Source organism: Podarcis tiliguerta, assembly GCF_965153285.1.
Source record: "Podarcis tiliguerta genome assembly, chromosome: 18".
NCBI lineage: Eukaryota > Metazoa > Chordata > Lepidosauria > Squamata > Lacertidae > Podarcis > Podarcis tiliguerta.
The window spans coordinates 9,468,049-9,491,486 of NC_139551.1; the positions used below are offsets into that span (position 1 = coordinate 9,468,049).

Consider the following 23,438-nt stretch of genomic DNA (forward strand, 5'->3'; position numbering starts at 1 on the left):
TTGTTTTATTATTCTCGCAAACGTGCTGAGGTTTGCAGGGATGTGACGGAGGAAAAAGCACCTGAAATTAAACTGGTCTCTCAGACCACCCAGAAATACTTTTTTTAAAAAAAGCGGGGACCAATTAGCTGAACTTCATAAGGTGTCCTAAGATTGCAACCAAAAGTGCATTGAAGGTTGCAGCCTTGCAATGCAATCCCTATGCGTGACTACTCAGAAGTAAGACCCATTTGGGTCCAGCTGCAACATGCAGGATTGCAGTCTGTTAGTATTACCAATGCTGGGGGCTGCTTTCCATTACTGAGCCCCAGACCTTCCTTGCTTTCGCCCTGTTTTTTTTTTCCTGTGGTTTCGGGTTTGCCATTAAAAAACAAACAAAAAATGAGACTTTTGAAAATCATAATAAACCAATGTGGTTTTTGTAGCCGCATCCGCCATCTTTGTGGTGTGATAGGAATTTTATGGTCTTAGATACATGGCAATATTCATAACTGCACGTACATAGATCAGCACAGGAAGGCCAACCTGGAACCATTTTGATTCCTCAACCGAGCAAATGTTTTCTCTGCAAGGTCAAACTGGAAAAGCCTCCCCATTGTCTTTTCCTTCACAAATCCTGTCTTAAGGGCATGTCTGTGTTCGAATAAGTATTTATCACTACAAAAGACTGGCCAGGCTCCCCAAGAAATCCAATCAAGTGTTACGGTAAAATCTGGGTGCGAGGCTGCTCTGACACCCAGCTCGTCGGACTAAGTTCCTTCCTGCGGAGGAAAATGAGCTCAGCCGGAGACAGGAGCAAGCTGCAGAAGATCCAAGTTTATTGCGCAACAGGTTCAAGACGAGATTGAACCGTGAGAAAGGGGTGACATGAACTTTTGAAACTTCCCTCCATGTCCCAGAATACAGTGCAAAATACATCCCAGTTACATCATGAATACATTAAGAAGAGGTTGGGTTACACAGGATTAACATATGGAGGAGGGAGGGGGAATATGCAGAGCTGGAGATATGCGCAGATAAGCACATCCTGAGTACCTGATGAGAAGACAATGGTCCATGTATGCATGGTCTGCCACCTGGCATTGCCCAGAGGAAAGGCTTGGCAGAGTGATTTGACCGGATTAGGGTCTTGGCACCTTGCTTGAGGGATTATGGAGGACAGGGGAGGTGTCATGGAGTCCTAGAGAAATTGAGCAAATTGGCACGTTGGTTTTCTATGGATTTTATAGATTTTAGTCCCTTTTGACATTGACAATTGGAAATAAATGGATATATTGTAGCGAAGAAGGAGGTGAAGAAGACATGCCCCCCCTTCCGTATCACAAGGAACCTGCCAGAGATAAACAAGGAGAGGAGAAAAACAACATTCAAATTTCTGTTTTAAGACTGCCTTTTTTGTGATGTATGCATGATGTATCTGAGGGGTGGTCTTAGGTTACACCCCTTCTGTAATGTATGCATGATGTTTCTGGGGGTGGTCTTGATCTACAGGATGGGAATTTCAAAAGTCTTTATAAAGCTTTGCACACCATTTTTCTGGGTCCCCCTCTTTTCCTGCAGGTGTGGGGAGCACCCTGTTGCAACAGATCAATAAAGATCAGGCTTACTAGCTGCTTTGCTTCTCAATATTCTCTGGTTGCCTTCTGTTATTTTCTCCTACCAATAGGGAACCTATGTAAGGACTCTATATGGGCTCTTGGATACCCCATAAGGGAAAGGGGCAAATTTTTTTATTTACAACAGTGGCGGTCGCTGCCCTTACACAAAGCTTACAAAAAGTTTATAAGTTTTCTCTTATAACACAGAGACAAAAACACAAAAGAAAAACATTACATTTAAGACAACATAAAAACTTAAACAAAGCTTCTTAGGCCCTAAGACAGCTGGTGCAGCCGTTTCCAAGGCGACGGGTCGGCCATCATGGCAAAGGGCAGCGTGAAGGCGGTTGCCGCCATGTTTGCTTCGGGCGAGGTCCCGCGGCCATCTTGGATTCACCCATAGAGATAAGAAAAGCCAATAGAGTGTGAGCGCAGGCGCCATCTTGGAGCAGGTCACGCTTTCACGTGAGGAGCCCGGCGGCCATCTTAGTAGTGGGCATACTGCTCCCTTTTGCTCCCGGGCACTTCCGTGTCGTGGCCGACGCCATCTTTGTATTGGGCAACATGAATGCGAAACGCTGCTGAAGAAGTGGGGAAAGGGGGGGGGGCGTTTCTTTCTTTCCCTTCCCCACACATCACTGGCCCTACGGTCTGCCGTGAGGAAGCGAAGAAAAGGCAGGGGAAGAAAAAAAAAGGAGAATGGAGGGGGGAAATGCTGGCTTTGCCCTCAACAAACATGGAAACCGCCCTCAACAAAAATGGCGTCAAAAGAGGCGGCGGAGACGAAGAGACTATTCCTTCCTTTTCCTCGCCCCATGGAGGGGTGGCTTTCGAAAAGGGAGGCGGGGGCGTGACGGACAAAGGCTGCGACGGCCGGAGGTGGAGGCGGCAGGTAAGGGGAGGGTTGGGTGGGGCAGGATGGCAGGGGATTGCGAGACCCCCCCTCCCCCGACTTATGGGGCAAGGGGCTGCCCCCCAAAAGCCATGGGGTGGAAAGAGAGAGAGAGGAAGGGGAAGGAGGAGAGAAAAGAAAAGAAATCTCTCCAGCCTTGCAATGCATTTTATTAGCTCTTCTTATTAATCTCCCATTGAATAAAATGTGCCCTTTAAAAATAAATCAATCAAGCCCTTTGTTTACTTCGTGCCAGCTGCTTCTTCTGTATCCTCAAATCACATTATTATTATTGTTATTGTTATTAATTGTGAAAGTGCTCTTGTGTGTTTGGCTTTTGCTTTCTTCGTTTGAGCAGGCTTTTGCATACAGCTCTTAAATTTTGATTTATGTATTTTTTGTTACTAAATTGTCAGATTTTGCAAATTCTTTTAGGCAACACTCAGAACAAATCTCTCCTCTCCGTTGGCTTCCCAGCCACCCTTTCCATGGTGTTCTTTCCTTACTGTATAAAGCTGCTGTGTTACTTATATTTTACCCTTTATATACATTAATTCAAACTTATTAAACTACTATTTCTCATCTGTTGCTATGCTTCAAGTCCTGCATACGTTTTAACATGACCATGATATATATTTTTAAATAACCCACAAAATATTTCCCTTCTTAAAGCAAATTTTCCTCATTTTTTTCTTTAATTCTAGCAGTCTACCCACCTCACCTTAGTTTTGTTTTTAATCCCCTAATTGTGATTTAGAGATTTTTTTTAGTTTTATTTTCAATCGCCTGGTGGTCACTTTCCATTGTCTAGTCTTTGGAAATAAGTTGCTTTACCATGTTTGCATGCAGGTCCTCGGGGATAATAGTTTGCACGCCCCTGAACTATGTATATAGCAGTGTTGCAAGATTTTTTAGCATTATTACACACAAACTGTAGCTGCGTACAGACACGCCATAAAATTGTTTGGGTTTAATTATTTACTTGTGTTTTATCTTGCATTTTATACTGTGAACTGCCCTGAGATCTTTTGATGAAGTGCGGTATATATTTTATATATAATAATAATAATAATTTAAAAAATATTTATACCCCGCCCTCCCCAGCCAGAGCCAGTAAAATTACAGTAAATTACAGTAAAAACACCAGTAAAATTACACCAGTAAAATTACACCAGTAAAATTACAGTAAAATTTTACACCAGTAAAATTACAGTAAAAACTTAATGGGGGGGGGGGACCAATTTAAAATACAGGTTAAAATGCAAGGAATCCTTGGAGCAAAGTCATGTACTTTAGATCAGAGGTCCCAAAATTGTGGTCTGGAGATCACTGGTTGCCCATGGCGTGTCTGTAAAAAATAAAATCTAAAGCCACACAGCAAATCACCTTCCTCGGTGGTTTTTAAACAGAGGTTAGATGGCCACCTGTCATGGAGGCATGAGCTGAGATTGCAGGGGGGTTGGACTGGATGACCCTTGGGGGTCCCAACCCTCTGATTTGCTAGTTACAGTGGCTGCCACAAGCAGAGAAAACCATTAAGTGGTTCCACTTCCCAAAGACCTTCAGCTATTTTCAAATGACTTTTTTGGGGGGGGAGGCGGGGTGTGTGGGATCCAGTGCCTCAGATATGGGGTGTATATGCAGCCTATAACTATATCTTTGTGGCTTAGGGGCCTCGTATTTACGGGACCGCCTCTCCTGGTCTGCCCCGCAGAGGACCTTAAGGTCCATGATTAATCGTAGTTTAGAGGCCCCAGGCCCTAAGGAAGTCAGACTATCCTCCACCAGGGCCAGGGCCTTCTCAGTGATGGCTCCAACCTGGTGGAATGCTCTGTCCCATGAGACCAGGGCCCTGCAAGATTTAACCTCCTTCCGCAGGGCCTGTAAAACAGAGCTATTCCGCTTGGCTTTCAGTTTGAACTTAGCCTGATCTTTCCCCCCTAAATCTTTCCCCCCTAAATTGATTTTTGAATTCTGAATTTATTGTTATTCACGTTTTATTCTGAGCCCAGCTTCAGCTGGGGGGGGGGCGCGCGGGATATAAATAAATTATTATTATTATTGTTATTATTTGGTCTGCCTGTAACAACTCCATATGGGACACGGGTGGCGCTGTGGGTTAAACCACAGAGCCTAGGACTTGCCGATCAGAAGGTCGGTGGTTCGAATCCCCGCGACGGGGTGAGCTCCTGTTGCTCGGTCCCTGCTCCTGCCAACCTAGCAGTTCGAAAGCACGTCAAAGTGCAAGTAGATAAATAGGTACCCCTCCGGCGGGAAGGTAAACGATGTTTCCGTGCGCTGCTCTGGTTCGCGGCTTAGTCATGCTGGCCACATGACCCGGAAGCTGTACGCCGGCTCCCTCGGCCAATAAAGCGAGATGAGCGCCGCAACCCCAGAGTCGGCCACGACTGGACCTAATGGTCAGGGGTCCCTTTACCTTACCTAACATCTCTGTGGCTTTGCTTTTACGGCGCAGGTCACTCCGAGTGCAAAATTGCAAATAAAGCAAAAATCACTTTTGTGAACCCCTCTCTTTTGCCCCCGCCAGGCCAGAGGACCCTGAGTGATGCCCAAAAAGTTCCAAGGGGAGAACACCAAGTCGGCAGCCGCCCGGGCAAGGAAGGCGGAGGCCAAGGCAGCAGCTGATGCCAAGAAGCAGAAAGAGCTGGAGGATGCCTTCTGGAAAGACGAGGACAAACACGTCATGAGGAAGGAGCAGAGGAAGGTGAGCGGGGAGGGGCTGGTCAAAAAGGGGGGAACGAGGGTCCCCCCAAAATGCTCTGCCAGGTCGCAAAGGGAAGAGGAGCAGAGCAAGCTGCCTTAGAAACTCAAACGTGTGTATATATCTATATAAATAATATTTATTGAATATTTTATAATTATGAAAAGAAAGACAATAAAGAAAAACAATACATAAATTCAACAAACAATACATGAACAATAAAAAAATACAATACAACAATACAACATAAAGAAAACAAAAACATTTAAACACACATCCATATTTTATATCTATATCTTTCATTTGCTTATTTCCTCAACTTCCTCGCACCTCCCTTTTTTGTATTCTAGTTCAAATTGCTGGTTCAACAAATCCTTTCCCTCTTCTTCAGTTTTTTGTTCTGTAATTTATCCTAACACATTTTAACTTTGAATTTTCCACTTTATCCCATTCACAATTAATATTCATATAATTCTTAATAACACTTCTGCTAAAACCTTATAATTTCATTCCAATATTCTTCTAACATTCATTAATTTTGCAATATTTCTGTAAATATACTTTGAATTTTTTCCAATCTTCCTAGAAACTCAAACATATATGCACCTTAAGCCGAGCTCGCGGTTGCCACAGCAGAATGTCTAGGCGCCTTTTATATTTGTGTATTAATTTTATTTATTAAATTAGCTATATAAATTAAGTCAGGAAATCAATACGGGCTCTGAAATATAAGCTTGAATTCGTTTCGTTCCAAATGGTTCGATTTGATGTTTTCGAGTGTTGTCAACTGCTTCGGGGGGTTGTTGTTTTTCTTTAAAATACAAAGCGGCATAGGAATGAAAATGTTCCTTATTGTTTTGTTATTGTTTGTTAAATTTGTATGCCGCCCTATACCTGCGGTTCCCAGAGCGGCTGCAGCAGGAAACCGCAAAATGAAAACACAAAATATGTCATAAGAACCCACAACAAGTTCTTCTTTTTTTACATTAAACCTAAACAGGGCTGCCTTCAGAAAAGTCTGGTAGTTGTTGTTCTCTTTGACATCTGGTGGGAGGGCGTTCCACAGGGTGGGCGCCACCACTGAGAAGGCCCTCTGTCTGGTTCCCTGTAACTTGGCTTCTCGCAGGGTGGGAACCGCCAGAAGGCCCTCGGAGCTGGACCTCAGTCCGGGCAGAACGATGGGGGTGGAGACGCTCCTTCAGATATACTAGGCCTTTGAGGCCATTTAGGGCTTTAAAGGTCAGCACCAACACTTTGAATTGTGCTTGGAAACGTACTGGGAGCCAATGTAGGTCTTTCAAGACCGGTGTTATATGGTCTTGGCGGCCGCTCCCATTCACCAGTCTAGCTGCCGCATTCTGGATTAGTTGTAGTTTCCGGGTCACCTTCAAAGGTAGCCGCACATAGAGCGCATTGCAGTAGTCCATGCGAGAGATAACCAGAGCATGCACCACTTTAAATGGAGGGGGGGGGGGAATCTCAAAGCAGTTGACAACGCATTAAAATAAGTCCAGAATAAAACAAATTCAGGCTTCTAGAATCTTTCAGATCCTTCTTTAAGTGGCATTTTGCCTTCCCCTTATTCATTTACCGACTAGATTTTTAAAGCTGCTCCATGGCAGAAGTGGGGTGGTGAGAGTGCTGGAGTAGGACCTGGGAGATCGGGCTTCGAATCCCCACTCCATCATGGGCAAGCTTGGAGTCTGTGGGCGTCTTCTGGCATTCTTAAGCAGACCAGACGCTCTCCGAATTGCCCAACCTGAGACAACCTGGTTTTGTGACTTTTCTGACCGGGCTGACTTCCTCCTTCTGAGCACTTCAGGGCTTAATCACCTCCCAGGAATCTGGAAGGGCAGGATCCGATCTAGGGTGTGTCACCCTTTCTTCACCTGAAGCCTGTGACTGCTGCCTCCTGTGTTGTTTTTGCCAGGCCAGCGGCACTGAAGTGGCCTTTTTGGGGCGACAAAGGCTGGACCAATGGGGGGGCGTGTCCTGGGCTACCTAGACATTGAGACCCCCCTCTTGGCCTCGCTGACGGGGGTCCAAAGGAAAGCAGAGCAAGATGTTTGGCACCAGCTTAGCTGCAGGAGTTGCCAGCAGGAGGCGTACAAGGCGCCATCCAACCACCTTAGGATCTCCACTCAGGATTTGTGTAGGGTTTTCTCCTGAGCCTTTTCTTCCCCTGAATATACCCTATTTTTCGCCCTATGGGACGCACTTTTTCCCCTCCAAAAATGAAGGGGAAATGTGTGTGCGTCCTATGGGGCGAATGCAGGCTTTCGCTGAAGCCTGGAGAGCGAGAGGGGTCGGTGCGCACCGACCCCTCTCGCTCTCCAGGCTTAAGGAGAGCCGTAGCGCCAGCCCCACAAGATCGGGGGACAGCGGGGAGGCGGAACGCTGCCATCCCGCTGTCTCCCGATGTGGTTTGGAGGCTGACGGAGGGGAGACGCGTGCTTCTCCCCGCTGCCTGCCCCGCAAGCTCCGGGGACAGCTGGGAGGCGCAGCGCGTCTTCTCACTGTCCCCGGACCTGGTCTGCAGGCGGGCGGCGGGGAGAAGAGCGCTTCTCCCCGCTGCCGGCCCCACAAGCACCTGGGGGGGAAATAATTTTTTTCCCTTTATTTCCCCCCAAAAAAACTTGGTGCGTCCTATGGGCCGGTGCGTCCTATGGGGCGAAAAATACAGTATCCCACAAAGCAGCAGAGGTTGGGGGTCACAGTTTTCCTTCTCCTAGGTAGGAGGCAAGCCCCACCGGCCCTTCACTTCGCTCTACAGTACAGGCAGAAACCGCCTTCTTGACCAGTCTTGGTCTCGTCCATTCCGTCCACCAGAGCCTGTCTTCGCATGCAGGGGAAGCCCCTAACTCGCTGAGGGACTGAGACCCATCAGCTCCCCTCACCTGCTTCAGCCGGCCAGTCGGAGCCATTCTGGGATTGTGGCCGCTGTCGCCTGCTGGCAGCTTCCAGGAGCCACAGGTGAATGCTGAGTGCAGGTGGAAGAACGACCCCAGGAGGAGCACAACATGTCCCCCACCAGAAGTACTGTCCCTCCTTTAACGCCCTAGCCAAGACCTGTAGCTCACAGGTAGAGTGCCTCCTTTGGGTGTGTGAAAGGTCCCTACTGCAATCCCCAGCTTTATAATAATACCACCACTGTTAATAATAATAACAGGGTCGGCGGTTCGAATCCCCGCAACGGGGTGAGCTCCCGTTGCTCGGTCCCTGCTCCTGCCAACCTAGCAGTTCGAAAGCACCTCAAAGTGCAAGTAGATAAATAGGTACCGCTCCGGCGGGAAGGTAAACGGCGTTTCCGTGCGCTGCTCTGGTTCGCCAGAAGTGGCTTAGTCCTGCTGGCCACATGACCCGGAAGCTGTACGCCGGCTCCCTCGGCCAATAAAGCGAGATGAGCGACTGGACCTAATGCTCAGGGTTCCCTTTACCTTTACTTACTACTACTGCTACTACTAATATACTTATACCCTGCCCATCTGGCTGGGTTGCCCCTGCAAAAAACCCTGGAAAGCTGCTGCCAGCCAGTGTAACCAATACAGGCCTAGATTCACGGATAGCCTGCACTGGTGTCCAGCAACTTGCTACGATCCCAGTTTAATCCCATTTTAATCCAGGCCCTTTGTTTATACCTTTGAAGGTGACCTGGAAACTACAACTAATCCAGAATACGGCAGCTAGACTGGTGACTGGGAGTGGCCGCCGGGACTATAGAACACTGGTCCTGAAAGACCCACATTGGCTCCCAGTACATTTCTGAGCACAATTCAAAGTGTTGGTGCTGACCTTTAAAGCCCTAAATGGCCTCGGTCCAGTATACCTGAAGGAGCGTCTTCACCCTCATCGTTCTGCCCGGACACTGAGGTCCAGCGCCGAGGGCCTTCTGGCGGTTCCCTCCCTGCGAGAAGTGAGGTTACAGGGAACCAGGCAGAGGGCCTTCTCAGTGGTGGCGCCCACCCTGTGGAACACCTTCCCTTCAGATGTCAAGGAAATAAACAACTATCTGACTTTTAGAAGTCACCTGAAGGCAGCCCTGCTGGGTGGGGTATAAATAATAAATTACTTAATCAATCAATCAATCAATCTTTGTTACGGTCCAGAGACCCAACAAATCGTTACAAAGCAATGCACAATTCAGACAGCCTACCTCCAGGTTAAACAAGCATTTTGTTCAGACTTAAAGATAGGGATCATTGGTTCTTGCGACCACCGATAAGAACTTGGCCACTGCTAATGTTCTAGCGTTTGTCCGGTCTTCCGTTAGGAACCTGACATAGTGAGCCTCTGATTTTCCTGGGTACGGTATGAGTAAGGGTAATATCAGTTCAGCCCTGGCTTGCTCATATTTCGCACAGTGCAGCAAAATATGTTTTATAGAATCAATATCTTGAGCACACGAGCAAAGTCTGTCCTGGTAGGGAACTCCTCTCAACCTGCCATCCAAAACTGCAGAGGGAAAGACATTTAGTCTGGCTTTGGTGAATAACCTTCGATAATTTGGTACTGTCAGGTTTTTAATGTAATGTGTTAATTTAAAGACATGCCCATATTGTACTCCTACTGCCAGCGGACTACAGACTGCATGTGATCGAGATCGCAAGTCATTCTGTGCATTATCCCATAATCTTTGCTTTAACGTCTTTAGGACGCCTTCATAACCCAGGTAATAAAGTTAGGGAGGGTGACAGAGCAATAGAGGTGGCTTTTCTAGCCATGGTTTTTTGCTGACCAACTCCTCATTGGTCAAGTGTTGGAACAAACCCTTCCCTAGATCAAACACTGAAATCCTGAGCCAATGTTTTAGGGCAGCCCACCATGCTTTAATTGAAATTGGGCATTCACCAGCTTCTAATAGAAGTATAAGGGACGCGGGTGGCGCTGTGGGTTAAACCACAGAGCCTAGGACTTGCTGATCAAAAGGTCAGCGGTTCGAATCCCCGAGACGGGGTGAGCTCCCGTTGCTCGGTCCCTGCTCCTGCCCACCTAGCAGTTCGAAAGCACGTCAAAGTGCAAGTAGATAAATAGATACCTCTCCGGCGGGAAGGTAAACGGCGTTTCCGTGCGCTGCTCTGGTTCGCCAGAAGCGGCTTAGTCCTGCTGGCCACATAACCCGGAAGCTGTACGCCGGCTCCCACGGCCAATAAAGCAAGATGAGCGCCGCAACCCCAGAGTCGGCCACAACTGGACCTAATGGTCAGGGGTCCCTTTACCTTTAGCTTTAACAGAAGTATGGAGTTGGGGACACAGTTGGGTACCTGCAGCAGAGATTGTAGAAATTTTGCCTGAAAGCCATCTAGCTTAGGCAGGTCCCCATCATAAATTATTATTATTATTACCATGAGGACTAGATAGAATCTCGTTTTATCTTTTGGGGATGGGACGGAGCTCAAGAGCAGAGTACCTGCATGAGCCCCCAGGTTCATTCTGCAGTGGCTCCTGGAAGGGCTGGGGAAGACCCCCCCCCCCCCCCCCCGCAACTGCCGCTGCCAAACAGTGCTAGTCAATAGGTGAGCCAGGTGACCCAATGGTCTGTGTTACTTGGGTAGACGCTGGAGTCTTCTAGAGCAGGCAGACAACACCTTTGATGCTCCATTCGGCAAAGAGGCACTTCTCCCTTCTGCCCAGGAGGAGGCAGCAATGGTCTAGCTGGTTTGAGAGCTTTTGGAATCACAGAGCAGTTCTGTCCCTCTCTTCTGTCTCTCTGGATGAATCCTATAGTGTCTCGTTTCCCTTTTGTGGGGTGGCGAGGAGTAGAAAGGGGCGGCAAGGATGCTTGCTTTGCACGCGGAAGGTCCCAAGGACCAGAGAGCTTAATTAAAGGCGCCTCCGTAATTCGGGAGCCCTGAAACTGCGCCAGACCAAGGGCGGCGTTGCTCCCGTCTCGGTGAGGTTCCGGTTTCAGCCCTGCATCTCCGTGACATCGACCTGTCCCCTGGGGCGGGACGCATCCTTCGGAACAGACCACCTGGGTTAATTTGATCATGCTTCCATGGTGACACGAACCCGCTGGCTCCAGGGATGCAGAATGTTCTCTGTCTGTTTCCGTCCTCTCTCTCCCTCCCCGCCCCCAACACTTCCATCTTCTGTGTGGCAGGAGGTTGGACTAGATGGCTTTGGGGGTCCCTTTGAGCTCTATAATTCCGTGATCTCGCTCTCTCTGCTTCCTAGCCACTGTGATCCACGCGACGGTCACCTCCAGACTGGATTGTTGTAACTCGCTCTACGTGGGGCTGCCCTTGAGACTGACCCGGAAACTCCAGCGGGTGCAGAATGCCGCAGCGAGACTCCTTACAGGGTCCTCGCTGCGAGATCACATTCACCCGGTGCTATACCACCTGCACTGGCTCCCGGTGGAGTACAGGATCAGGTTTAAGGTGCTGGTTTTAACCATTAAAGCCCTATACGGCCTAGGACCCTCGTACCTATGGGACCGCCTCTCCTGGTATGCCCCACAGAGGAACCTACGGTCTGCAAATAAAAACATCCTGAAGGTCCCAGGTCACAGAGAGGTTAGGCTGGCCTCAACTAGAGGTACCACTGGTCTTGCGAGGTACCACTGTAATAATAATAATAATAATAATAATAATAATAATAATAATAATATAAAACAAGGGCACACAGCTATTGTTTTTTTAAAAATATATATCCCTGAACTCCTCTCCTCTCTTCCTGGCTGCTTCTGCTGTTCTCAAAGTCATGGCCATCACTGCCTCCTGTGGCGGGGAGTTCCGCAGTTCAGCTCTCCGCCACAGAGGGGAAGACCTTTCTTTCATCTGCTCTGAATCTTCAAATGTTAAATGATCCGATGGCTCATCTGCGCGAAATGCATGGGGAGGGGCGCTTTGAGACACGGCTTTTCCTTTTCGAAAGCGTCTCTGGTCTTATTGACTCCTGGGCTTAATGCATCTCCTGGGCTTTTGGATTTGTTGATTGCTATTGACCAGATCCAAAGCGCAAATTGCTTTCTGTACCACCTTGGCCGGTTGGGAGGTGTTAACGGGCATGTTGGGCTTTCCGCGCCGTTGATCTTGGGCTTAGCTGCGCTTCTTGACGAATCGTTGAATGGATTGCTGTCTTTGATTATTTAGGAAGGCTTGTATTGCCGGCCAACTTTCCCCAAACTTCAGATGTTTGGGGCTACAGGTACCATCCTCCCTGGTATCATGCAGCCAGGCTACCTGGGAGTTATGGGAATTGTAGTCCATGTACCAGGGACGCGGGTGGCAGTGTGGGTAAAACCTCGGCGCCTAGGACTTGCCGATCACATGATCGGCGGTTCGAATCCCCGCGGCGGGGTGCGCTCCCATCGTTCGGTCCCAGCTCCTGCCCACCTAGCAGTTCGAAAGCACTCTCGGGTGCAAGTAGATAAATAGGGACCGCTTACCAGCGGGAAGGTAAACGGCGTTCCGTGTGCTGCGCTGGCTCGCCAGATGCAGCTTGTCATGCTGGCCACGTGACCCGGAAGTGTCTGCAGACAGCGCTGGCTCCCTGCCTCTAGAGTGAGATGAGCGCACAACCCTAGAGTCTGGCAAGACTGGCCCGAACGGGCAGGGGTACCTTTACCTTTACCTTTAGTCCATGCACAGGGGGAGGGCCATAGCTCAGCGGTAGTGCTCAAAATCCCCCAGGCACGTTTTGCGACTGGCGCGGGTCCACTTACAGCCACGTGGAGATCTCTGGGCACCAGGTTTGCGACTGGCATCACCTGGCTGGCCCCTCCAGGTTTCTTAAGCCGGTCAGCATTTATCTCCCACCTTTTTCTCCAAGGAGTACATGGTTCACCCCCCTCCCTTAATCCATTCAACGACCCTGTGAGGTGGGCCAAGAGACTGGGACTGACTCCAGGGTCGCCCAGTGAGCTTCAGGACTGAGTGGGGGTTTGAACCCTGATCTCCCAGGTCTGGCACTCTAACCCTTACACCACCCTGCTTTCCTAGTGCCCTTCTGCTAGGGGGCAGCTCTATAAATTAAGTAGGTAAATAAATACAGGGAAAGCAAAATGTCACCTGCCGAAGGATCTGAAATACTCTCCTGAATTTGTTTTATTCTGGATTGTTTTATTGGAAGTTTTAATGTGTTGAAAACCTGCTTTAAGGTGTTTTTCCCCCCTCTTTCAAATAGAAAGCAGTATAGAAATGAAATGAATAATAATAAAATAAAATCAGTTGCCAAAAAAAAAAAGGCTCCTAGACATTCCGTTGTGGCGGCGACGGTAACCTAGGCTTAAGGTTAAGCGATATATTGGAGTTTCCAACACTGGACTTTGCATTCTGGTTGCCCCAGGCTCCGTCCCCAAAGATTAGGGGTGTGAGAGACCCCTGAGTCGGAAACCCCAGAGAGCCATTGTTGCCAACCAGTGTAGACAATGTTGAGCTCTAGTGTTTCTGACTCCGTGTGAGGCAGAACGTGGTGCTCCTATTCAACTCCATCCTTCATTCAGAATCATGAAGAAGAGTTTTGATTTGATATTCCGCTTTATCACTACCCGAAGGAGTCTCAAAGCGGCTAACAATCTCCTTTTCTCTTCCTCCCCCCCAACAAACACTCTGTGAGGTGAGTGGGGCTGAGAGACGTCAGAGAAGTGTGACTGGCCCAAGGTCACCCAGCAGCTGCATGTGGAGGAGCAGGGAAGCGAACCCGGTTCACCAGATTACGAGTCCACCGCTCTTAACCACTACACCACACTGGCTCTAGACTGAGGACTAGACTCTTCTCTCTCTCTCTCTCCCTCCCGCCCTCCGGTCGCTTTAGGAAGAGCGCGAGAAACGGCGCCTGGAGCAGGTGGAGCGCAAGAAGGAGCTGCAGCGACTCCTGGAAGAAGAGGATGCCAAGCTGAAGGGGAAGACGCCCAAGCCGCTGCCCCCGGGCAAAGTCACCCGCGCGCAGATCGACGAGACGCTCCGGAAAGAGCAGCAGAAGGAGAATGGGGAAACCGGTGAGTGGGAGATGATGCGCTAGCGCAGGCATAGGCAAACTCCGGCCCTCCAGATGTTTGGCACTACAATTCCCACCATCCCTGACCACTGGTCCTGGTAGCTAGGGGTGATGGGAATTGTAGGCCCAAACATCTGGAGGGCCGGAGTTTGCTTATGCCTGAATTAGCGGGTGCTGGGAGTCCAGGTTTAAAAAAGGTAAAGGACCCCTGGATGGTTAAGTCCAGTCAAAGGCAACTATGGGGTTGTGGCGCTCATCACGCTGAGGGAGCCAGAGACAGACAGCTTTCCGGGTTATGTGGCCAGCAGGATTAAACCGCTTCTGGCACAACGGAACACCGTGACGGAAACCAGAGCGCACGGAAACACTGTTTACTTTCCCACCGCAGCGGTACCTACTTATCTATTTGCACTGGTGTGCTTTTGAACTGCTAGGTTGGCAGGAGCTGGGACAGAGCAACGGGAGCTCACTCCATCGTGGGGATTCGAACCTCCGACCTTCTGATCGGCAAGCCCAAGAGGCTCAGTGGTTTAGACCACAGCCAGATCCAGAGCAGAGGGTGACTCACAGAATGCAGGGTGTTAGAATGATGGAATTGTAAGGGACCCTGAGGATGGTCCAGTCCAGTCCTCTGCAAGGTATTGCTGCATTTAAAAAAAAGCTTGGCCTCCAGCTAACCTGTGCTTCCATTTGCCCCCTTCTGTGCCAGGAGAGAAGCTGAAGAGTCACCTTGAGGTGCCCTTGGAAGAGAACATCAACCGCAGGGTCCTGGAGGAAGGCGCTGTAGAGGCACGGACCATCGAGGATGCCATTGCGGTGCTCAGGTAATCCACGTGAGAGCTAAGAGCCTAGGAGGAGTCTTGCAGCAGCTGGATGAGGACAAAGCGAGGCCTGTCTAGTCCAGCATCCTGCCCTCACAGGGGCCAGTCGGATGCTCCAAAGCAGAGGTGCCCAAACTTTTTTCAAAGAGGGCCAGATTTCATGAAGTGAACCCCCCCCAAGGGAGGAAGGCTCAGAGTCCAGAGAGGGGTGGTGGGGCAACGATGAGTGGTCAGGGGGAGAAGAGGGACGAGACTGGGAGGAGGAGATGGCGGAAGCTGAAGAGGCAACATGGCTTAGTGAGCAGGGAGAGTCTGTGGCAGAGAGCAGTGCGGAATCAGAGGCAGAGGCTGAAACAGGAGAGGAGGGAGGCCAAGAGGCAGAGATGAGTCCGGGTGGTGAAGAGCCACGGATGTCTCCCCCTCCTGTTGCAACCAGCTCCCCTCCCTGCTAGTCTCCCAGAACCAGGAGAGGCATGAAAAGGGCGGAGGAGAGGTTGGTTTTGTTCAGGCGCAGTCTCTGATTCCTTGGGGAAACCCATAAGAGGAGGAGACCTAGGCAACTGACTGGATGCAGCAGAGTGGTCGGAGAAACCTGCTGGGGGCAAGTCCGGAACCTGCTGGGGAAGTTCGCAATCAGAGGTGGAAACTGAAGCAGGAGAGGAGGGAGGCAGGAGGCAGAGATGAGTCTGGCTGGGGAAAAGTCGCTAAATTTATTCAGAGAAAGAGAAGGCTGAGAGGTGATATGACAGCCATCTTCTAATATCGAAAGGGCTGCCCCATGGAAGATTGAGCAAGTTTGTTACCTGCTGATCTGCAGAGTAGGATCTGAAGTGATGCACTCAAATGACAAAAAGGAAGTTTCTGGCAAAACATTGGTGAGAACTTCCTGGGGGTAAAAGGAGTTTGACTGTGGAATTGACTCAATTGGGCGGTTGTGGGTTCCCCTTCCTTGGAGGTTTTTAAACAGAGCTGTCATGGATGCTTTAGCTAAGGTTCCTGCATTGCAGGGGTTGGACTAGATGACCCCTGGCATCCCTTCCAACGCTACTGTTCTACGAATTCAGGAATCACAGCCAAGAATCCCTGACAGATGACCACCCAACCTCTGCTTAAATCCCTTCCCTTCAATGAAGGAGAGTCCACAGCCGCCCAAGGGAGTCCATTCCACAGTCGGAACAGCTCTTAATGTCAGAAAGTTCTTCCTGATTTTTAGTCGGAATCTCCTTTCCTGTATTAAAGTCATAGAATCATAGAACTGTTAAGGTCATTTCAAATCCCGGTTCTCTTTTCTGCGGCATTAGCTCCCTCTCCCAGTTTGGTGCCATCTGCAAATTGGATGAGCATCACCTCAATTCTTTCATCCAGGTTGTTGAACAACAACGGGCCCAGGACAAATCCCCATGGCACCCAACTGGTCAATTTTCCCCAGAATGACTGGGAACCGTTAAAGAGTACTCTCATTAATGAGAACTGCCAACCTAGCAGTTCGAAAGCATGTCAAAGTGCAAGTAGATCAATAGGTACCATTCTGGCGGGAAGGTAAACGGCGTTTCTGTGCGCTGCTCTGGTTCGCCAGAAGCGGCTTAGTCATGCTGGCCACACGACCCGGAAGCTGTACGCCGGCTCCTTCGGCCAGTAAAGCGAGATGAGCGCCGCAACCCCAGAGTTGTCTGCGACTGGACCTAACGGTCAGGGGTCCCTTTACCTTTAGGTTCGGTCCATCAACTCACTAACAGTTCCTTCATTCAACTCACCAGCTTCCTCGAAGAATATCATAGGGGACTTTGTCAAAAGTCTTGTTGAAATCAAGTTACTGTATTTTTCGCTCCATAGGGCGCACCTAGTTTTCAGAGGGGGAAATCAAGGGGGAAAATATGATTCCCCCCCCCCCCAGCTCTGGGAGCAGCGGACAGGCCTGTGCGCTGCTCCCAGACCTTCTCCCTGCTTTTGCAGGAGGTGGGGGAATTCCCCCATCTCCCGCAAAAGCCCACAGGAGCCACGCACCCTTTAAGGAGCGCACGGCTCCTGCGGGCTTTTCAACCAGGAGGGAGAAGGGACTGAAATGGCCAGTCATTCCTTTCTCCCTCCTCGGGGAAAAGCCTCAAAGAGATCGGGGAGCAGCGCAAAGGCGGTGCGCTGCCTTCCCTCTGTCCCCTGAGCTTGTGGGGCTGGCGGTGGGGGGAAGCGCTGCTTTCCCCCACCACCAGCCTCAAAGATCCCTAAAGCCTTTGGAGCGCAGCGGGACCTTGTGCTGTCCTCCAAAGGCTTCGGGTTCTTTTCGCTGACCCAAAGCCTTTGGAGCGCAGCGCGAGTTCCCGCTGCACTCCAAAAGCTTGAGGCTTCCCGGACAGGCTCCGTCTCCCTGTCCTGGCTGTGGGCTTAGCCGCGCAGCCTGCATTCGCTCTATAGGACGCGTACACATTTCCCCTTAATTTTTGGAGGGGAAAAAGTGCATCCTATAGAGCGAAATTGGGGGACGCGGGTGGCGCTGTGGGTAAAAGCCTCAGCGCCTAGGGCTTGCCGATCGAAACGTCGGTGGTTCGAATCCCCGCGGCGGGGTGCGCTCCCGTTGTTCGGTCCCAGCGCCTGCCAACCTAGCAATTCGAAAGCACTCCCAGGTGCAAGTAGATAAATAGGGACCGCTTACCAGCAGGAAGGTAAATGGCGTTTCCGTGTGTGGCTCTGGCTCGCCAGAGCAGCGATGTCACGCTGGCCACGTGACCCGGAAGTGTCTCCGGACAGCGCTGGCCCCCGGCCTCTTGAGTGAGATGGGCGCACAACCCTAGAGTCTGTCAAGACTGGCCCGTACGGGCAGGGGTACCTTTACCTTTACCTTTACCTTATAGAGCGAAAAATACGGTATACTATGTGCAGCATTCCCCTGATCCACTAAGCTTGTAACTAGATAATCCTTGGTTCCAGCTCTGCAGTTCTGCCATTTCTGTGATCCTCATTTCTCCCCCCCACCTCCAGCGTTGCCGACGACCTGGACCGCCACCCCGAGCGCCGGATGAAGGCCGCCTTCACGGCTTTCGAGGAAGTCCAGCTGCCGCGGCTGAAGCAGGAAAACCCCAACATGCGCCTCTCACAGCTGAAGCAGCTCCTCAAGAAAGAGTGGATGAAGTCGCCTGAGAACCCCATGAACCAGCGGCACACGGCTTACAACAGCCAGAAATGAGACTGGTGAATCCCCCCATGTGTGGGCGTGGGAAGCGGTGCAGGGAGAAAGAGAGAGAGAGAGACCACCTCCTTTTTCCGCCCCCCCAACACTGAACCGCCTTTCAAGAGCAGCCAAGGCCACGGTGGTCCCTCCAAGCTCCGCTCTACGGATTAAAATTAAGGTGCAACTAAATATTCCCCCTTGCTTTCGTTGACTTCCCCCGTTGGACTCGAAAACCTCCCCCCTCCCCAGACACACCCCTTAAATTTGGGTTTCCTGGTCTCCTGCGGAAGCAGGTTCAAATTGGCTCCGAAACCTTTCCTGCGGGGCCAGATGGGATTGCCCCGGGTATCTAACTTTCTTTCTCTCTCTTGGGACGGTTCCGTCTTCACCTGCCTCTTTGTGCTTTGGATTGGGGGGGCTGGGGGAGACTCAGGCGTAGCAAAAATCTGTGCCAACCCCTCCTCTTCCTAACCCCAGAGCGCAACACTTTTCTCTGCTAGGTCGCGTCTCAAGACGGGCGCTAGTTCTTCTTTAGAGGTCATTATGTCTTCCAAGATTGGGTTGTGGGTCAGTGGGTCAGGCCTGAAAGCCCTTGCAGGTGAAACAACAAAGAAATACCGCCCCCCAGAGAAAAAGCGAGGGCAGATCACTTTGCCATGCCAGCTTTCTGGGTGCAGGGAAGCCATGCAAAATTAAAGTAGCCACTTTAGGGAGAGGATTTCTTCCTTAGCCTTCCAGTTTTCCAAACTGGCCTTTTACTCTGTTTGTGGAGGGCGGTTTGGTGCAGAGGATCCGTTCAGCAACAACCGCACTCCCCCTCCCCAAACCTGCAAGCCTCTTCTCGCGACCCAAAGTAGGGTGGCCCCCTCTGCAAGGAGGAGGCCGAGGCAGCCCCTTGCCAGGACTTGCTGCCCTCGCTTAGTTCTTGCTCTGCTTGTTTATTCAGTGCCTCTATCCCTCCAGAAACTGCTGCCCTCGCATCTCTTGCCACTGCCGTCCCTGACCATTGACCCTGCTGGCTGCTGGGGGTCCAGTGGTGTCTTGAAGGCTGCAAATGTCCCTCCATCTCCGATTCATCTGGCAGCCATAAGCTGCTTCTTCGGTCAGGAGGGCTGGCATCGCACTCAGGACCTGGGGGAGTAAGGAGGAGGCGGGGGTGGAAAATCCTCACACACCCATCTCAGTGAAGCCTCCGAGCTTGGCATCGCCTTTTTGCATTCTTGCCGTGCGATCGGCGCCCCTCTTTTGACTCTCTTAACAACAGACGGTTTCTTTGGGGGGTCTTTTAAAATCGGCAGGGAGCACGCAACTCTCATCTCGCCTCCCCTTACCACTGCCCCCCTTCTGGCATGGGGTTTTTCTTTGCTCAGGCGAATTTGGAACAAAGTGCAACTCACTGACGTCTTCCTGTTGTTGCCTTTGCATGATGAGGGACAGCCGCCCTCGTTGTGCCACAGGTCAGTGGCAGCAGAGCTCTCGCTTTGCCAAGGCACGAACTGACCGCTCAAAAAAACAGTGTGTTCCTTTTCCTTCTTTCCTCTGCCGAATCCAGGAATGCTTGCTGAGTTTCAGATGGGGGTGTCAGAGCAGTGGGGGGCACCCATCTTTCTGTGTGCGTGTGTACACAAACTGGGCTACTAATTTGGCATCATCTTCCTCCCCAGTTTTTAGCACCACGGCCTTCCCCTTTTTGCTCAATGTGATCCCATCTGGCCCCCAGGGACAATTATGAGCCCCCCCAACCCCAATTCGCCGGACATATCCCAGTGTTGCTGCTCTTCTCTGCAGAGAAAATTTTCAGCATTAAAAACAAAAAGAATATATACATATTGCCCCAAATTTGTAAACCCAACTTCCCAAAAGGAATAAAGTGTTTGAACTGTGCCATCATCTGGTTTTCCTCTGTTGCTGCTTCTTCTTCAAAAGGTGGTGTAATTGGATATCTCTTTGACGTCTTCTAAAAGTCATACAGTTGTTTATCTCCTTGACATTCTGATGGGAGGGTGCCACCACCGAGAAGGCCCTCTGCCTGGTTCCCTGTAACCTCACTTCTCTCAGTGAGGGAACTGCCAAAAGGCCCTCGGAGCTGGACCTCAGTGTCCAAGCTGAACGATGGGGGTGAAGATGCTCCTTCAGGTATACTGAGCCGAGACCGTTTAGGGCTTTAAAGGTCAGCACCAACACCTTGAATTGTGCTCAGAAATGTACTGGGAACCAACGTCGGTCTTTCAGGACCAGTATTATATGGTCTCGGTCGCCACTCCTAGTTACCTGTCTAGCTGCCGCATTCTGGAATAGCTGTGGTTTCTGAGTCACCTTCAAAGGCAGCCCCACGAAGAGCTCATGGCAGTAGTCCAAGTGAGAGATAGCCAAGGGAAGTAATAGTACCACTGTATTCTGCTCTGGTCAGACCTCACCTGGAGTACTGTGTCCAGTTCTGAGCACCACAGTTCAAGAAGGACACTGACAAACTGGAAGGTGTCCAGAGGAGGGCAACCAAAATGGTCAAAGGCCTGGAAACGATGCCTTATGAGGAACGGCTAAGGGAGCTGGGCATGTTTAGCCTGGAGAAGAGGAGGTTAAGGGGTGATATGATAGCCATGTTCAAATATAGAAAAGGATGTCACATAGAGGAGGGAGAAAGGTTGTTTTCTGCTGCTCCAGAGAAGCGGACACGGAGCAATGGATCCAAACTACAAGAAAGAAGATTCCACCTAAACATTAGGAAGAACTTCCTGACAGTAAGAGCTGTTTGACAGTGGAATTTGCTGCCAAGGAGTGTGGTGGAGTCTCCTTCTTTGGAGGTCTTTAAGCAGAGGCTTGACAACCATATGTCAGGAGTGCTCTGATGGTGTTTCCTGCTTGGCAGGGGGTTGGACTCGATGGCCCTGGTGGCCTCTTCCAACTCTATGATTCTAGGGCATGTAGGCAGGTAGGGTCTCAGATGCAGCTGGTAGACAGCAGCCCTGGACGCAGAATTGACCTGCGCCTCCATGGACAGTGATGAGTCCAAAACGACTCTGTGTTCTTTTGAAAGGCTCTTGAGCCTGTAAATGGATGTGACACACACAGAAGCCCACCTTGACCAACGCCAGCCGTCTCCCCCACCATGGATGAACTGGGGTCCTCAGCCCTGCAGCAATAGGCTTAGCCAGAGGATCCCATCTAGAGACATCCCCCAGGCGCCTCTTTCTAATTATCATTAGCTCTGCTGAGCCTTTCCTGGGGGGAAAACAGGCCTCCTAATTATGTGGGGTCTGGAGCTGTAATTGCAGCATTTACAGAAAGCAGGAAAACAGCAAGCCTTGGAAAGGGGGCGGTTAACCCTTTAGAAGCCAAATGTATCCCACTTCCTAGTAGTTTGGGGGAGCTGGGTCTCCCTATCAGGAAGCAGCTCCCTAACTCCCAGGTGTGCCAAGACCACTTCAAGAAGCCATATTCACCCCTTCCTAGGTTTCATCGAAAGCAGTGGAGGGCCGGGTTAAAACCTGCTGCTTTCCCTGCATGTGAATACTGTCAGCATCGCCCTTGAGCCAGTGCCACTAACTGGACTCATCCACTTCAGCCCCGACTGGGCTAGGCGAGCTGGGTAGCACTTCCAGAAACCACCTTCTGCACAGGAACAGGTCAAAGTGCTGTGGACTCACAGCTTAGAGTTGTGAGCACCGGATTCACTTCCACAAGACAGTCGTCGTACAGCAGAGTCCAGCAGAGTATATAAACAACTCGGAGAGCAGCTCTGTAGAATATTCTCTTTATTCTATAACTACAACTATTATACAACTATATACAGAGCTAAATAGGTCTAAGCATAAAGAACGCTGAACCGTACCGAGTGCCTGCAGCTGCTCTTAGCAGCAACCTTATCTAAACACACGATCTCTAACACTCAGTCTCTCCGACACACTGACTGACAGACTGACCGGCTCACTGACTGACCGACTCTTTGATGTGGTGCTGGAGCAGAATAAGTAGAGAGCAGAACACGCCTCCTCCTCTCTGCAGAATCAGCAGACTCCTCAGGAGATTCTTGGATATGGGAGGGGTGAAATCTCCTGCAGCTTTCCCTGCATGTGAATACAGCCTCCCTGTGGACGAGACAAAGAGTGGGTCCAGCGGTCAAGAAGGCAGTTTCTGCCCTTCTTGTAGAGGGGGTAGGTGGTGCTTGTCCACCTGGGGAGGGAGCCAGTCTAGGAGAAGGAAAACTCTGACCCTAAACCTCCACTGCCTTGCGGCTGGGATCTCTTTGAGAAAAGAAAAGGCTCAGGAGTAGACCCTCTGCAAAAACGGAGCGGAGTCCCTAAGGCGGTTGGATGGCGCCTTGTACGCCTCCTTCCAGCAACACCTGCAGCCAAGCTGGTGCCAAACGTCTTGTTCTGCTTTCCTTTGGGCCACATCAGTGAGCCCAAGAGGCGGGTCTCGTCGTCTGGGCAGCCCAGGACAACCGTGCATACTCCCCAGGCTTGCTCCCCGGAGAGGTCACTTTGGTGCTGCTAACACAGCAGTTTGCCTTCACCTCCAGAGGTGTAGGGACGCGGGTGGCGCTGTGGGTTAAAGCACAGAGCCTAAGACTTACCAATCAGAAGGTCGGCAGTTCGAATCCCCGCAATGACGGGGTGAGCTCCCGTTGCTCGCTCCCTGCTCCTGCCAACCTAGCAGTTCGAAAGCACGTCAAAGTGCAAGTAGATAAATAGGTACCACTCTGGTGGGAAGGTAAACGGCATTTCCGTGCACTGCTCTGGTTCGCCAGAAGCGGCTTAGTCATGCTGGCCACATGACCCGGAAGCTGTACACCGGCTCCCTTGGCCAGTATAGCGAGATGAGCGCCACAACCCCAGAGTCGTCCGAGACTGGACCTAATGGTCAGGGGTCCGTTTACCTTTACCAGAGGTGCCTCTCGAGACTGATAGATGCCAACAACAAAATAGGGCTAGCCCTGAAGACAACCCAGTTGTCCTAATTCCGCCAGGAGGAGGGAGCCGAAGGAACTGAACAGGATAGGCTGCCTGGGGTGGCATTGAGCACATAGAAACATGGAATTATTATTTTTTTTTTTAATGATATTTATTAAAGGTTTTATAGTTACAGAAGAAAAGAAAAAGACAGTACATATAAAAAAAAGAAAATAAAGAAATTTAGAGATAATACATCAAAAATAAAAGAAAAAAAACAATACATCCACACAACAACAACAAAAAGCAAAAACATTTAAAAACTCATCCATTTTTCATATCTTTATCTTTCAATGACTTATTTCCTCGACCTCCTCCCACCTCCCATTTTGTATTCCAGTTAATAATTA

At 50.3% G+C, this 23,438-nt stretch overlaps 1 protein-coding gene across 1 annotated transcript; it reads left to right on the forward strand.

Moving 5' to 3' along the window:
- The first annotated feature begins 2,398 nt into the window (after positions 1 to 2,398).
- CCDC124 (coiled-coil domain containing 124) lies at positions 2,399 to 20,026 on the forward strand. Its single transcript, XM_083421945.1, has 5 exons — positions 2,399 to 2,490; positions 5,039 to 5,215; positions 13,970 to 14,153; positions 14,862 to 14,976; positions 17,947 to 20,026. The coding sequence occupies exons 2-5, from the start codon at positions 5,057 to 5,059 to the stop codon at positions 18,149 to 18,151; spliced, it is 663 nt and encodes a 220-aa protein (XP_083278071.1). The 5' UTR covers positions 2,399 to 2,490; positions 5,039 to 5,056; the 3' UTR covers positions 18,152 to 20,026.
- Positions 20,027 to 23,438: the final 3,412 nt, after the last annotated feature.